This window comes from Halictus rubicundus, chromosome 10 (genome assembly GCF_050948215.1).
Source record: "Halictus rubicundus isolate RS-2024b chromosome 10, iyHalRubi1_principal, whole genome shotgun sequence".
NCBI classification, from domain to species: domain Eukaryota; kingdom Metazoa; phylum Arthropoda; class Insecta; order Hymenoptera; family Halictidae; genus Halictus; species Halictus rubicundus.
The window spans coordinates 9,398,135-9,415,379 of NC_135158.1; the positions used below are offsets into that span (position 1 = coordinate 9,398,135).

Sequence of the window (17,245 nt, forward strand, 5' to 3'; positions counted from 1 at the left end):
CTGCATAAGAATCTGCAGTCCAGTCATGTGTACAAAAAAAGATATTCTAGATAAAGTGAAATGTTTGGACGAAAGAGTAAAATGTACAATTATATTAAAGATGGTCAAATTAATTTTATACACTTTGCTATTTAAAATCACGGTAAACAGCACAATACTCAGAGAAACCGTGACTTTTTTTCTGCTAAATTGTTTCAGTATTTCATAAAAGAAGGTACGTGGCACTTGATGAAGCATTTTAACATTGAAACTATTTACTCTGTTGTAATTTAATGATTGGTAAAAGTACAACGATCTACCTCAGCTCATTTTACAAAGTCTTTAGTTTCTAGAGACAATTTAGTTTCTTCGTGTCTTCCCGATCAACTGCGATTTCGTGGGGCGATCGCAAAGCCAGCCGGGATCTTCGGAAAGTTTTTAACACCTGCGAAGTACCCGGAAAGAATCTCTTTGTCGCACGCCGACCGGCAACAATACGAATGCGTAAAACTTCCGGGCAGTTTGTTGCGTGCTGGAAGCTAGATAACCGCGGAACTATGTGCCCCCGCCGCGTGGCGAATTCCGGCCTTTTGAGCCCCTTGCCACGGCAAAGTTTCTGCACCTTGCAGAAACCGGCCGTGCCCTCGCTGAAACATTTTGCACCTCTGTTTGCGACGGGTGCCGATGACTGCCGCGTCTCTGGAGCGGGAAACTGGAAATGATTTTTCAAACCGTCCCGTCGTCTGTTTCTGTCAGCTTGGAAATGTAAAATACAGAGAGAGGGAAACGTTCCGGTTGATCTGTGAGTTGAAAAAACTAATGAAACTAAGATAGGTCAGCCGATAGTGGGTGTTGGAATTATTAGTGCGATTTGCACAAACTAAAAATTAAAAATTAAACATTTCTGACTGGACAGTGACTTATAGATTCGTAAAAGTATCCCACTGTTGGGAATAATGGGTCGCCAAATTAGTAGACTGCCGATATTAGGAATGTCTGACAAAAATCGGTAAAACTACTGAAAACATTCCATGACTCTAATACATCAGCTATCGCCCGTACGTGCAGGGCATCTGGTTGCCCGGGCATAAGCGAATAGGCGGGCAACGAATCACGGCTCCTCGGCCAACGTCACACCGGTATCGTCGTTACCGATTGAAAGCAGTAACGGCGATCGAGAGCAGATTATTGCGATCGTTGACTGCGAATTCAGTGTTTATCCGTCGGGAGAGCAAAATTACACAGTTTTCAATGTATCGGCCAAATTTCAATGGACGCTGCAGATCCATAAACCGTTAGAGTGACGCGATAAACATTCCCCGCAACGTGTATTGATAGCCAGACGTAATTAGCAGCATGTGAACGTGATATATCAGACAGTACTGGGACAACGCGATAACCAGGCCAAGGCAGAAGATATCAATTCACAGTCACGAGATCCCATTAGAATACGATTATTTCAAGTTTAATCGTTTCGGTGGAGCATAGTATTTGATCGAACTGCAACGGTACTCGTAACTATGTCCCATTGAGGAAGTTCAGCGGACTATTTGGTCAGCCAGACAATTGGAAATGACCGACCATTGTCAGGCATAATCAGTAGAATATTATCGTCAGAAGTCAGACGTAGAGCTACTATGGTATAGCACAGCAGGTGCACCGAGTAGGTTCTGCAATGTAGAATTCCTCGAGTTTGAACAAGAAATATGTAATTTGACTTGAGCCGAAGATGAGGCTGTGAATCACGCTGGATACAGGGCGTCGACGGAACAACGTTTATGATAGCGATAAAGGGTACGGTTTTTTCCGAAAAATCCTACGGCAGACAACGGAATCTGGAGGGGCACAATGAGCTATCAGAATTCGGCCCGTGCTCCCCATTTCGGGAAGACTGGCTCTTTTATGCGGCGGCACGCCGATAACGGCCGGAATTCGAACGAAATAATGGGTACATTCGGAAGATTATCGAGGTACGAGGCTAGCCGCTATCATCACGTGCAACTAGAACCGAACAATGCGACGACGAGGCGGCGGGGAAACCACGAAACGCACGAAACCACGCCGGCCCGAATGCGCAGACAGTATCCGAATGCATGCATACGCGGCCAATTCGGCGTCCGGTTAGATTGTGCAGCTGCTTGCCTCATCGTACTATCGACGAGGATGATACACGCGGACCTGATAGATACGGGACACGCCGTAAATTATAATTTCATGAGCCCGATGATTACCGGCCGGTGCACGCGCACAGATATCCGCCACGACGATTGCGTAAAATGTAAATCGATCGGACACCAAAACCGTCGAATTTCTACGAATTTAATTAACCCTTTGCACTCGAAGCTATTTTAACTCCATAACGAAATATTTCTTCCGACCTAGAATATTTTCCTTCTATATATTTTTTTTTCCTTGTTATACATACGAAAATGGTGCAATTTACTCGTGCAATACTGAAGTGTTTAATAATTTATTGAATACAAACAAATTTAATAATGTAAAAAATAGTTTGTATAATGATACAGCAATTTTTAGTGGCACCTTACAGTCGCCATTCGAGTGCTAAGGGTTAACTAATCATTCGTTACTAGTCTGCGAATTTTGTTTGTTTTATTCCCTTCGGTTTTTCAATTTGGAAACATGTTTGACGACCTTCATACGCAGGTGAGGGATAAAGCAATTTGGATTAGGGGAATTCAAGAAAGAAAAACACTTGAGATGCACCTAAATAGTTTCTTCGTTCTTCTTCTTTTCGTTCTCCCTTCAAGAAAATTTTGAATGGTCTTCGTATGCGGTTTGGAAATAAAGAAGGTCAGGTTACGGCATTGACAAACACAGTTATGGTAGTTGCGTCAAAGTACAGTTCTTGTTTAATCTGGACCGGAGATAGAACAGAGGAACAATACACTAGTCTGGTCTTTAGAGTTCTTCGGTTTATGTCTGACCTGACGCCGGCTTATTCTACTAAATGTGCACCATGCGATAAGATTACATTCCCTGGCGGGCAGCTGATAAGAACTCATGTTGTTGTACGAGAAATCTTTTATCTGGTGTAATCACACATATTAGTACGAATTAGTACGAATATTGTACGAAGGTCTGATCTAACGACAGTGTATTCTACTTGCTGAGTTTAACGAGGGAATTTCGTTCTTTACTATTTTTGTACTCTATTGTATCTGACTAAACATTGACAACAAAATATTCAATGCAGTAAATTTAATTAAATGGTTGCAGAAATAAAAATTACAAACAAGAACTGACAAATAGGCATAGCTGCCTACTTCGATCTAAGAAAGAATCCTAATAATTTTGAAAATTCTGTAGGGTTGACGATGCACTCCAAGAGTTAAAAAATAAATTCCCCAATAATTTCTGTATGCAAAATATTATAAATTAACGTGCTAGCAATATCCTAGTTTAACAGATTGTTCCAAGAAAAGATGAAACAATGATCTACAGAACCGATGTAAGAGATCAGCGAGAGGATTTGGGTCAGTTCCGAAATTCGCTGGTTACAACTGTCCTGGAGGATCTTGGAGGATCGGTTTCCGTAATTTTTTTTCCTCGGATCCTTTCTGGCACCCAGGACCAGCCTTTCATCGAAATTAACCTCGTCGGTGGTGAGGGAAAAGGTATCGAACGGACCTGGTCGGCCGTGTCCATATTTTTTCCGCCCCCTTGGCGTATCGACGTCGCGACACGGCCTTAAAAATATTAAATCCTTGGATCGGCTATATTGTAACCTCTTTGAGGATTGCGGCGTAAATACGCTCCGCGGGAAACGCATAATTCCGCGAACTTCAAATCTGTTAGGCTGGTAAAGGAACGTGATGCACGCTCGTGGGAGCAATTTGAATTTTAGTAGAAATATAATATATGATCGAAAAATGCACGAAACACAAACAATTTTATGAAAAGCACCAATCCTTTGAACTTTTTCCGTTTTGTGGTCAGCCTTTTTCTAGCAGAAAGTGCTACGATTTTTATTTTTATGAGCACTGCTCATAGAACGTCTATTGATTTCTGTAAGCTATTTTTAGGGGCGACCAATCTTTCGACACTGTTTCCATTGCAGAGCTGTATTGTTGCTTTCCGTATTATGCTCTGCTGGTTCATTGATTAGTTTCAAGGGTGATGTTTCAATTATTGGCTTACGGAAATAGAACGTTTTTAAGGGTGCTAAGAGGTTTCGCTCTTCCATTTGGAGCTTTTTCCTGGATTGCAAATCGTTGCACGTTCACGGGATAGAGGAGTCTGCAAATAATCATTTAATTTTAAATTCCAATAAAGTTTAATATAGATTTGTTTTATTATAATACAGACTCGTGATACTTAGAATTTAACGAGACATTGATATACAGAAATAAATCAAATTATATAAAATGGAGGTAAGTGAAACTTCGAGTAGGAGGACCAGTGAATCATGAAATCTTGAGGGCCCTGTGGAATGTATCCAGATAAAACAAATCTAAATGAAGCTGGTAGAAGCTTCGGGAACAGCGGATGACGGAAGCTTGAAGGCCCTGTAGACGCGGAATCGAAGGGCCCGCGTTAAACAGCATTCTGTGAAATAGCGAGGGGGAACACATCCGAGAGTCGTTTGCCTGAAGGAAGCTTTATCCTGGCGCGAACGATTCTCAAGGAGGAACACATCATACGCGCGAAAGTGGTCTCTTCCTTCGATTCGAGATCTTTGTCGACTGACCCCGGTGGTACAATGCGACGCTTTAACGCCGGCGTTTCCCTTTCCGTGCGCGGCCGAGCAATCAGGTAATGGAGGCCCGATGAAAGGTGTCCCGGCTCTCCTTTCCACCCCTCGTCCTCGCAATCTCCTCCACCCTCTGCTTCTTCTTCCTCCCTTCACAGGCATACGTCTAATAACAGCATGAATATGGACTAGTCTCATCGCAGCCGTTCCCTAATACCGGCACGCACTCCGACAATTCATTCAGAGATCCACCCCCTAACGATACCGAAGACTGATGAAGAGATGTCATAAATAGATCGCTGCCGCTCACGCAAATGTAAATCTCTACCGGGAAGACTTGCAACAATGTGATGCTTGCATTCAGAAGCTTTCGTGTGCTTCGCAGTTTTCAATGAGTTGCTTAAAGATTACAGAGTACAGCTTCCTATTTGGAAGATTTAACTAAATACATTTAAATTACATGCTTCCTATTCTCCAGCATAATTGTTTCTACGAATGTAGTAACGAAATTATGCGATATGTATGCAGACACGTTTATACATTGAACACACATGCTGAAATAGTGATCGCTGATAAATACGTAGGTCGAAACAATCATCTACCGTTAGCACTTGGTTACACTGGTCGGTTTCCAGTGCTCTCGTCATGGAAATCCACCCTCACACCGTTCAATACCAATGTAATGCGAATTTTTATCGACAACTGTTCACTCCGGTGCCATTCCGAGCGTCGCTGATAAGATATCTTTTGTGAGCTGCGCCCTTGGTTGAATGCTCTTTGAAATCGTCACACGGAAGATTCTTTCTTTGCGAGTTTATCCGTTTCGAGTATTCTGGTTAGGAAACGCGGTAACCTCACTGTATCCAAACGACATTTACACTAATCCCTAATTCTCTAGAGAAATTTGTCGAAAGAAAGATCACTCAACTTTAGCGTTTGCATTAAAAATTTGGTTAGCATTATATAATAATAATTACTCGATTAATATTGGGTAAATTTTAACTTCATTTGAGCGCTATACATCGACTTCCAAAAACTGCTGTCTAAATTTTAACGCTTACTTTTATTTTGCTTAAATGATTACAAAATTTTGACCTATGAGGATCGAGTGGAATGACGTGGATGTATTCTACTAGAAAAGTCAGGTCGGCAGCGATCCCATTCGATTGGCAACACCTAGTCCACTGTTGATGTATTCAATTACCGTTCTGGCGACAGACATTGACTACCACACTCTTGGATACACATACGCGCTAGAATAGATTAAATTCCCACGAGCAAACATGACACGAATTTGATGCTGTCTGACTGAAAGTATCTTAGTCAGCAAATTTACATTTTATTAGCAACGTCCGACCCAGTACGAGCGTGTTCAGTTCCCGATATTTCTTTGAAAATAATGGTGTAGAATTTGCCGTTGAAAATGGCTGACCAATAACCGTTTCATTCTACTGGAAATATTTCAGCAACTGCTTGCACATTTTCTTGTCAGCGTTTAACCATGGCCAGCAATATTTCCACTCGATAAATATGATTGACAGTAATATTGTACTAATACTGATATTTTAGCTAGCTCACATATTTTCTAAATAATATTTTTAACTATACCATTCTTATCATCTGTAACACATAAAGATCTTACTTTATTATACTAATATCTAGACTAATATTATTATATTTTTGTTATAATGAAACTTTTAACTAACGCAGTTGGGTCTTATTTGAGTTCGATTTCTGTAAATGTTTCGATCAAATTTTAAGTTTGCATAGACATCTGCAGTCTACTAATAACGTACGTCTTCTTGTCTGACTTAATGTCGACACGTTCTGCTAACGTCTGGCTCAGGCTGGCGTATTTCACTAAAATCTGACCAAGCCGCGATTTATTTCACTATCGTCAGATTTCTCCCTGAGATATTTTACTGTCTGAATTAATGTCCACATATTCTACTGACGTCTGACTTTATCCTGACTTGGTTTACTACCATCTGAATTAATACCTACATATTCTACTGCTGCCTCGCTCAGGCTAGCATATTTTATTAACGTTTGAACACGTTTCGATTTATCGTGTCGTCGGGCTGTATTCGGTCATGTTCTACTGTGGTCTTCTACTGACGTCTCGATATATTCTCGTATTGGATACATTAATATCGATTTATTCCACTCATGTATATCCCAAATTGTCGTGCTTCACTGGTGTCTGACCAAATCTTAATTTATTCTACTAACGAGTAACTTCATCTTGATGTATATTGTATTCTCGACCGATTTAACATCGACGTATTCTACTAGCATCTAATTTCATCTCGACGAGCTCTATCGTCGATTGATTTAACACTGTATCCCACTAACATCTGAACAAGTATATATTTATTCTGCTATTGCCCGACTTTATCCTGACATATTCTACTGGCGTTTAACTTAATACTGACATCTTCTGCTAGTGTCTCATTCGGGGCTAGCGTTCTCTCCTAGTACCAGAACAAATCTAGATCTATTGTGCCATCGTCTGACTTTATACTGTCGCATTCTACCGCCTCGTTACTCAATACCGACATGTTCTGCCGCTGTCTGACTAAGGCTAGCATATTCCACTCAACGATTTCTTGTTATCCTCCTGACGTATTCTCGTACGATCTAAGATAATCCCGACGTATTGAACAAACCTCTGCCTCCTGGCGACCATGTTCTCTTATCGTCTGACTTAATATCCATATATTCCCCTGCTATCTGCCCCAGTGCTAATACTTTCCACTGACCTCTATACTTTACTATCTCCAGCGGACAGTATCCCTATGTATACTACCATCGACGGTCTGTATACAGTCTTTCGAAATAATTTCGAGGAACGAACAAGGTAAAGACCGACAGTGGAGAACGTTCGCCGGTACATATATACGGTGGAAGTACTTGAAAACTAAAGTGCTCCGAACTCAAAAGCATTGGGTATCCAAAGTAACTCTGCATCGGGAACATATTTCAATATACGAAGTGGCTCAGGAAGTACCAAACGGAAATTCGAGTCGAGGAGTTCACGCTACGATGATCGGCCACGCGGAGTTTCTCCGTGGATCAAATATTTTAGGTCGAACGTAAACACGATGGTTGAACAGTTGCAGGGTCTACGAAACGAATCCAATGCTGCCGACCCACTCTTCCAACACCCTCCCCCCTCCCCCTTCCACAGACGGGATAAGAAAGCTCGGGGGATGCAGGTGTGTTTAACAGCGAGCATATCCACGAATTACAGCTGCGCTTTATCACGAATGACTTCGAGAAATGCTCACGGAGAGTTTCGCCGTCTCACGATCCTACGAACGACTCGCGAAGCCTGCCGGAGAAAGCTCCGAGACGTTAGTCGAACTGTCTTTACCAAGTTCTTCCTTGTTACCAGACGGTAACCAGAACAATGGCGCGGTTTCATGACAGCCGAAGGTATTGAACAGGGAACACGGACCGGGAAAAATTGGTTCGATGCATTCGTGGTTGTACCACTCGCGCTTCCCTTTTGCTTCTAGCTTTGCACCTGCAGAAATGAAGATTTAAAATCGTTTTCACAGTTGAGTTTCGAGAATGGTGCTATAAATTGCTTTCGTGATTGGTGGTGGAATTTGTGTTCACGAGAAAAATGAAAACATTTAAAGAATTGATTCGATACATTTCTAATCCTACTATTTTAGACGATCACGTCTCCCTTTCTTACAGACGACGTTCCTGTTTTGTAGTTTAAGAAATGAAGATTTCAAATTATTAAGAAAATAAATAAATCTGTATGTAAATAGATCCTGCAGCTTGCAATTTTTATCTTGCATAAAAATCTGTGGTCCAGTATTGAAAGATGTGTGCTCAATTTTATCATTTGATTTAACAATTAAACACCGCTTATTAATAATCTTTTGTTCGACCAGTACCTGCAGGAATAATTTAGGCCTGTTCCCACTTGTCCCTGTATTTCTCGATTTCCTCTATTCGTCCGAACCGTCGCTAACCAGGACTTGCTTCTCCAAATATGTGCTCTGTCCAGAATTTCAATTTACAGTATATTCACAAGTTTGTCCTGGCGTTTCGTTCGTGATCGCTCGCGCATTCGCCAACCCCCGTCCGGCAAGAGCAAGAAAAATCAGTAAGTAGGGCGATAATATAGAAAAGAGTGAGGAAAGTAAAACTGGGACAGCGATACAAGGGAGCAGGGAGAAAATCACGATAATGTATTAACTACGCCGCGGAAGTTTATGCAAATCCGTATTTGCATAGAATCGTTTGTGAAGTCTGAAATTAGACGAAGATTTATATCTTTCATTAGTGGGCCCGAGTTGGTGAAATACGTCGGTGCAAAAGTGAAATACAGGGCTCTTAAATTTAATATCCGAATTATAAAGTGACATAGTGCAATAGTGACGCAATCAACATATGATTCCATCAAACGAAATTGGCACTGTTTACGTGTAAAATATACATAACAATATTGTCAATATTAAAACTAGAGATTCCTAACAGTAAAAGAGAAACAAAATTTATATTCATTTTAAAATAAAGTTATAACAGAAGAGTAAATTTTTATTTCGATTTAAAAGAAATTTAACTTTAACTATTCTGCTCACATACAAAACATCAAAGACAATTCTCTAATTTTGTGCTTTGAAATTATAATAATTGACGGAGTTCGAGGAGATCGCGAATCTTTTTCGGTATTTAGCGCTCAGAATAAATCTTAGGGTGATCGTTAAGGGCTGTAACACAAGAATTCACCCGGAAAATCAGATCCCCGTCAATTTCCCGCGAGACAACCTCGGAACGTCGCGTCGCTGCGACGATCCGCGAAACAATGGACTTTCCTCTCCTCCTAATGAATAGAATTATATCCGCGGCGAAGTTCGCGATCTAAACGAATTAGCCGCGAGTCGGGTGGTTGTAAACGAATTTTCGGCTGTCCCATGCGTGGGTGTGCGGGCGGGAACGTGGGAAACGGGCTGGGAATTACATGGTCGAACGAATCTCGCGGAAACAACCACACATCACGCGATGCTTTCAAACTATTTCAATCTTCCAATTGAAAACTGCAATAACACAAATTGGCTCATTAATAATTACACCTATTTGAAAGTATGTGCCAGACTAATCCCGAACATTTCAAACGTGAACTGGAGTATTTAGTTGAATTAAGGACTCTTGGTGATTTTGGAACCTTCAGAAATTCAAGAATTGTCTTTTCCCAAAAATTTTTAATGTTTTGTAAAAATGCCTTGACCATTGTCCATAAATTATTATTACTGCACAAAGCCGAAATTTGAATCACTTAGTCGAATTAAGTACCCTTAGGGATCTGAGATCTTAAAAAGTCTGCCTTTGCAAAGCACTCTGCCTTGTAATTGAAGGGAAAACGAGAGTCGGGGGAACGCGATACATCTCGTAAAATAAAATTTAACGATCGACGCGCGACGTTTGCATGCGATGATATTTACGGGTTTCATCTCGACTTTAGTTCGAGCATCTTACGGAATGCCCTTATTCCCTTATCCAAGACGCATGAACGAGGATTCGTTTTTATCACCGAGATTCCTTTCGAGACCGCGATAAAGAGAGCGATTAGGGGATAACGGCCGTAGGATGCTGGATCCCCATAGGAATCAACAAATGTCGGTCAGGGTCCTTGTTTCTATATGCAGAATCACTTGCTGTTTCATTTTTATTCGCCGTTTCGACGATTCTCGGCTTATCTTTATCTCGTTCCAAGATCTGGTATTGTTTTCTCTGTATCATCGGATCACGCACTGTTTATTAAATGTGTGCTCGATGTTTTCTTGTTTAAAATACTTTTATAGAATTTGTAGTCAATTGTTACAGTCATGCTCTTTGTTACGGGGCTTTACAATTTATTCTTCGATGTTTCTTGCTGGTTTCATATATTTGCGCCGCGGAAGTCGATATTTTTGAAGTACTCTTTGACTTAGAAATAATCTTTAGACATTCATAATGACCGGTTTGAGGTTTTTGTATGCAAAATATAAAATAGAAGTTAGTTAACCCCCTGATATTTTCAATAAAAATTACAGAATCTTGCGAAAAAAATTCTTTAAACTGCCAATCTGATTTTTCTCTAAAATATTGAATTTCCAAGGACTCTTCGAGCCAACCATCGGTACAGATCGGCCGAAGCACTATTTTATCGGGAAGTGTGAAAGGATCGAGTCCTCGATAATCCAGCTTTGCAAATTAGGACACTTAGCGATGGCCGGGACTCGAAAACTCCGCCCTTAAAGTGTATCAGTATGCCCGGCCGAGGAGACACCGCACCCTCGCCCCTAATCCCGACCACCGAAACCGTTTACCGTGATTCATCTTGCGGGCCTGGATCGGGTCGACGCAGGATAGACTGTTTAAGATACAACGAAGCGGACCACGATGAATCGGCTCCATTATACTCGGCAGGAGAATTTCTTTCTGATTCCACTTTGAAAAAGTCCGAAAGAGGAAGCCATCAGCATTCTATTGTCCTTTCAATCCTGCAGCTTCTATATACAGAGTGAACCGAAAAGAGGATGATTCTACATTAAAAAAAAAAAGAAAAATAAGGCGAAAATGTAGAATACAATTTTTCATGTGAAAAGACTGCGGATTTTTTGCGTTTACGACAAAACCTAATTGGTAAAATTTCAAACGGTGGAAACATTGAAAGAATATAAGAACACGCCAATATATTGTCCTGAATTTATTAACCCCGTGCATTCGACTACAAAGGCACCACTTAAAATTGCTATACTATAATTCGAAACAATTTTCACGATCCAAAATATTTTTGTGTTTACTTAATTGGTCAAATGTAACAAAAATGTTCTAGATTAGATGAAACGTTCGAATTCTGGGCAGCTTCGAGTGCAAAGGGTGAAGATTGTTAAACAAGAAACTGAAGGTCCACATGGTGACCGTTTCTTACAATTGATGCCAGCAAATTTTATTTTGCGCAAGGGTCCGCAGTTTACCGATCGCCCTGTATTAGTGTCTGATTATATGGTCGCAGTTCCTATGCGAACTAAGGGAATCTCGCAGGATCGTCCTAATTAATTCGAGGTGGACGAACGCGGGGAGGCTGTGCACGAGAAAAATCTGTGCGGCACCGGCCCGATGTTTGTCCCATTAAGGTTTTACATGAAGCAGTGACTTCGAATTGCTCGTAAACCGATTCCCGGAGGCCTGAACCAGTCAAACATTACCGTGCCACGGGGAGTCGCCGCGTCGGGCAAAACGACGGACAATGAATCGCGCTAATTGGACGCTCCCGCGATACTCGATTAAAAACCTCTTTCTCGAACGGCTGCTCGTCAAGCGCTCTGAAGAAGAGATCGGTGAAAGCAAAGCCAATTTTTTCCTTTCTGTTCCCCTTTCTCTCTCTCTCTCTCTCTCTCTCTCTCTCTCTCTCTCTCTCTCTCTCTCTCTCTCTCTCTTTCTCTCACTCTCTCGCTCTGTCACTCTTTCTTTCCCATTCCGATCTCCCGTTTCCAACGCTGCGTCGAAATATAATAAAGCCTCCCCCGCGAATGCGGGAAAAGCGAAGAACACTCGACTCAACGGCTCGGAATCGTTGAAAGGGAGGAACACCGAAGGAACACTGGTAACGAAGATTAAACTTAAGAACCGACACCGTTCGAAGCGATACGGGGCGTACACGCTGACACAGAAAAATATCGGAACGACGAGGCGCTCGTGATTGAAATGAATGAGGCCCCCGCAAGCCCCTGGATGGATTCTTTTCTTTTTTCTCCGTGACACTTTTCAAACACTGGGTATGCTAACCGCGACGGCAGGTCCTTGTCTGGATTCTGTAGAGAATTTTTGCGATTTTACCTATTATGAAGTATTATTTCAACGCGTCGAATGCCAGCGCAAATTTTGCGCGCTTCACACTAGATTCGTTTGTTTCGTTCGTAGAAGTGATCAGCGTTATTGAGGGCAAACCGTTAGTTACTGGATTATGAAGTTTGACCCGTTAAATTGTAATCTAGCGAATTCCGGCAATTGATGTTCAGTGCCATTCATTTTACGATGATCTTTCTTAAGCGATACACAGTGAATTCTATACATAAACTATACGTGTAATTAAGTTTCATGTAACTGGTCGAGCTACAGTTCCAACACTTCGACGACCCGTAACATGTCTTCGTAACTTAGATAGTTACTGTTTGATTTTAATCACGCCTATTTGCGTGCACCTACTTCCTCGTTCTCGAAATATTTGCAGTACTGTGCAACGTGCGTTTGCTCCCACTATCAATCTATCACGGTTCGAATAGTTTGGTACACCTGCGTGTGCTACGGACAAGATTGTTTGACACTTTCGTAAGCTAACCGCACTCGTGTCATTTCTAGCAATTACTTTCGAAAAGGAGGAATAAATGACTTTGGAAGTTTACACTTGGAAATATTATTTCTATTCGAAATTTTCTTCCAAAAAATGTGCAAGCCGAATGCATTTAATATCTATTTTTTAATATTCATTATGCTCCCAAATTAAGTATAATTAAAATTGGGTACCTGGTAAGGTACCCAATTACTGCGGGTAGTAACCCGCAGTTTCGAAGGAGTAGGGAAAACAATTCTATGGCTGCGATCCCCATAAAATCCACCCATTAACTCGAACTGTACAAAAGCACAAGTACCGGGTCGTATCTTTTAACTGCAACAGCTAAGTTTATTGTTCATCAAGCAAGTGATTAGATCTTTTGAAGCGCTAGCGCGCGTCGTAAAGGTATGCTGACAGCGAGTAAAAACTCGCCAAGGTCTCGTAAGATTAAAACACAGAAACTGTTTCCACACATTCCATTTGACTTGCGTGATGAATTAAGAGTTGTTTACGAGATACAGCTGGCAGGAATTATTCTATTAGCGTCGTGATGAGTGTTCAACAATTTAGTAGAATGGTATGTGAATGCGTTTCACAAAACAGCCAACGATGTTCCAGAAAAATATTACACAAACTGAAAAATTCAAACAAATGCTCCTGCATTTTCTGATTTTATGAAAATCCACCTTATATAAAACGTATTGTCTATTAAAATATTTTCTAGGTCAAATATAAAGCATTGAAAACATTAGAAGAATTTTAACATATTATGAAATGCCTATTTGGCTCCAGTCTCTTGCAACAGGCGCAATTTTTAGTTTGCATAAATATCCGCAGTCTAATTATTATAATAGTTTAAACCTACTAAACCTGCTGCGAAAGGAAATAGGTTTCTATTTTTTGTTCTAGTTTGTCACAATTGAGGTACGAAATTTTTGTTTCTCATACAAATGAGTCTAGTTCTAATGATGAACGTTTGCCTCATTGGATCGAATGCTTTTTATAGGGAAAGTGGAATATAATTGGAAAGTGAAAAAGCTATTAGCTCCGCCGTTAATGAGGAAAGAAAAGTTTCTCGATAGGGAGTCGAGGACAATAATCAGGAAACTTCGTGCCGGATCTAATGCCGAACACGTAACCAGTGAAGTGCTAGAAAAGAATACCTGATGAGATTCTGCGAGCCTTTCCGAATCGATTTCTCACGATAGAAGGTTCGATAACCGGCGATCTTGTAAGGTAGCAAACCCTTAGCCATGAACAGAAAAGAGCCCGCTCGAGATTTCGGTCCACCGATCAACAAAGAGTATCGTCGCGATAGTGAGGAATCGGCGTCTCGATTGCGCAAAACATCCTGCTAAATTATTCCTCAAGGCTCAGGCATGGTGACCTCGAAGAATGTCAAACGGTGGCCGTCTTCGGGGTTAAATGTCAAGGATTCGATGAAAAACTTGCTGCGCAGTTGAAACAGGAAGCACAAGTGGGAAAGAACTCATCAAAAGTAATCGAAATTCATAGAGATTCTTCGAAATCGTTTAACATTTACTGTGTAATCGACGGATTTAATTCGTTTAAAGTTGTAACTATTTCAAAAGATGGTAAAACGCTAAGACACTATTAGTAACCCAAGAATTTGTTCTGCATACTTGGTTCTTAGGAACGAAACAAACATGGTGGCTTCCTAGGAGCCCCCTGAAGTAGTCTGACTAATGACACCCCGAATCTACTATGAATCCCTCGACATCCAACACACCAAAGTTCTACATTTTAACACGCAAAATCATCTGAAACACTCGCTACACCAACTCTACCACGAACGTTGTCAAGACTAGCCGCGACCAATGAGTCCAGAACTAATCCGGGACAGTTAGGATCAACCAAAAAGAAACAAACTCTCAAGGACAAGAGAGTTCTATAATTCAAGGAGAGTCCGACCTGAAAGTAATAGCGTACCGATCACTATACATTTTCCGCCGCGAGGAAAATTTTTGTCTTCTCTCAAAAGCGAATTTAAAAAACTCTGTGACGAAAACACAATTTTGTTCAAAGTATTTTCTTCGATTTGGAAGTAACTACAGGACAGAGTGTTTTGGTTCAGCTCTGGCTCAAATTTCTTTTCCGTTCGAAAACATTTTCTCACGGCGGAAATGTCTCTGTGGGTCAGAGTACTTCGTCCAGTACACTCTAGTTCAAAGTGTTTCCGAAAAAAAATTTGTCTCGCGGTGGAAATGCATCTGTCGGACAGAGTCCCTCGTTTCAGGGCACGCTTGTTCCGTATCTTCGTTCGAAGAGTTTTTCACGTGGTGGAAACTCTGTGTACAGTGATCGGTAGTCTGTCGTGAAAAGTAGGCTGTCTCGTGAAATCCGGATCGAAATGGCAGCGTCGCGTACGACGAAAACTCACCGATGCAGGCGAAGAGCGCCGCGATGAAAAGCGGCGGGAAAGCTCTCGAGGACGAAAACATCCTGGTGCCGGTTACGGGCTCGTACTGCGAGAGGAGAAGTCCGTCAGTTCGGGCCGAGGATTCAGATCCTTGCGGTCAGGAGCCGCCCAGAGGGGCGGGACCAAAACGTTCCGTCCCGCGAAACGAAAACAAGAACGGAAAAAGGCACTCGGTGCACCGACTCTCTCGATTCGCGATCCCCCTGGATCCTCGAACTGCGATCGATCACGCGACGAGATCCGTTCTTTTTCGAAAAAAAAACAGGAGTCACGGGGCAGCGATCGCGGGATCCGGAACAGCGGCGAGTCCTTCAACCCTGAAGATCGAACGGGTTGATCTCGATTTTTATCGACAATTTTTCCGTCGGGTTCTTTCGATTTCCTTTCGGTTGCTCGTTAGATTCGTTGTTTTACGGTGGTTCTTTATTCTGTTTTTTCTCTGTTTTTCTTTTTTTCTTTGAAACGGCACAATGGGAATCGAACGGAATCGGACGTTTGATCGGTGGACCACGTAAAGGCGCGTCCTAACACGTACGTCTGGTGCGGCGCCGTCGTCGGACTGAGTTTCTACGTTACGCTGCAGCAGTGGCGACGCGACGCGACGCGCCTAGCCGCGCCGACCCGCGCCGCGACGCGCCGCGTCGTCGCACGCGCGCGGCGCCCACACCTGAGTGCCCCTCTCTCTATCCCCTCCTTGTGCAGGCCTGCCCCGCGAATTTTCGTGTAACTTTGGTGGGATACTGCAGAAAATTGTGAGATTTACTCAAAATTTTTAGGGTGGCTGCGTGATGTCCAATTTCGGAAAAGATGGCACTGTGTATTGAGTATAAATATAGGAATAACATTTTTCCAGTTGACGCTTCGGTTTCGTGAAAATTGAGATTGAATACTCAGCGGCTACGCGTGTCTGACCATGGCCAGCCAATTCTACTTCTCGTGAATACTAGGACACGCGTAGTCGCCAAATTTTCAAACTCGATATTCTCGAAAACAAAACGTCAACAGAAAAACTGTTTATCGTTCTTTTCTACGAGTTCTTGCAAGTAGAATTAATTCGGCAGAAAAAAAATGGACATCGTAGGTGGACTGCGAATTTTATACGTTTACAGCAAAATTGAGTAACCGCGATTTTAAACAGCAGAAGCATTAAAAGAATTGAAAAATATTGGTACGTTATTTTGAACCTACTGAAACTATTCAACGAGAAAATAAATTGTCAAGTCGCTACTGCAACAGATGCATGCTTTTATTTTGCATAAAGATCCGTAGTTTAATCACAGATTACCGTCACGATCGAGATAACAAAAACGTGAAGACATAGTGCGCTCGAACTGAATGTCGCAACAAATTTGGAAACAATTTATGCGAGGAGTCCGATAAAATTGTCAACAGAACTGCTCTTCGAGAATTGCGTGCGATGAAAGGTGCGCTGCTGGATGAAAATGGCGCAGTATTCGCAATATTATATTGATAAATTTGTTATTTCTGGCTGTTTAATGTTTATAACAATGCCTTTTGCCAACTATGTCGACGAGCACTCCCTTGACCATCGTGCCATTTAATTTTTTAGTAAAAATAGGTAATAGATCTCGAGGTACAGAATAACTTTTAAACGATATGAACATTCGCACGCATTAATTTATTGAACACAATACATTAATAAATTTATTATCTCTGCTTGTGAATTTGGGTAGAGTCGGTATTCCATATCGTGCGACACGAAACAGCATAAGGTGACTGGCGTACTCCTATATCTCGTGTGTGATATTAGTTC

The 17,245-nt window shown here is 41.7% G+C and overlaps 1 protein-coding gene across 2 annotated transcripts in view; it reads right to left on the reverse strand.

Moving 5' to 3' along the window:
* Positions 1-16,060, reverse strand: part of LOC143358249 (U-scoloptoxin(05)-Sm1a) — a 115,443-nt gene extending 99,383 nt beyond the window's left edge. For both annotated transcript variants that reach the window (XR_013082937.1, XM_076795238.1), the window contains exon 1: positions 15,433-16,060. Coding sequence is in view for 1 of the 2 variants with exons in the window: in XM_076795238.1 (XP_076651353.1) it covers positions 15,433-15,493 (61 nt within the window). In the remaining variant the exon portion in view is untranslated. The remainder of the gene's footprint in view (positions 1-15,432) is intronic.
* Between the last annotated feature and the right edge of the window lie 1,185 nt (positions 16,061-17,245).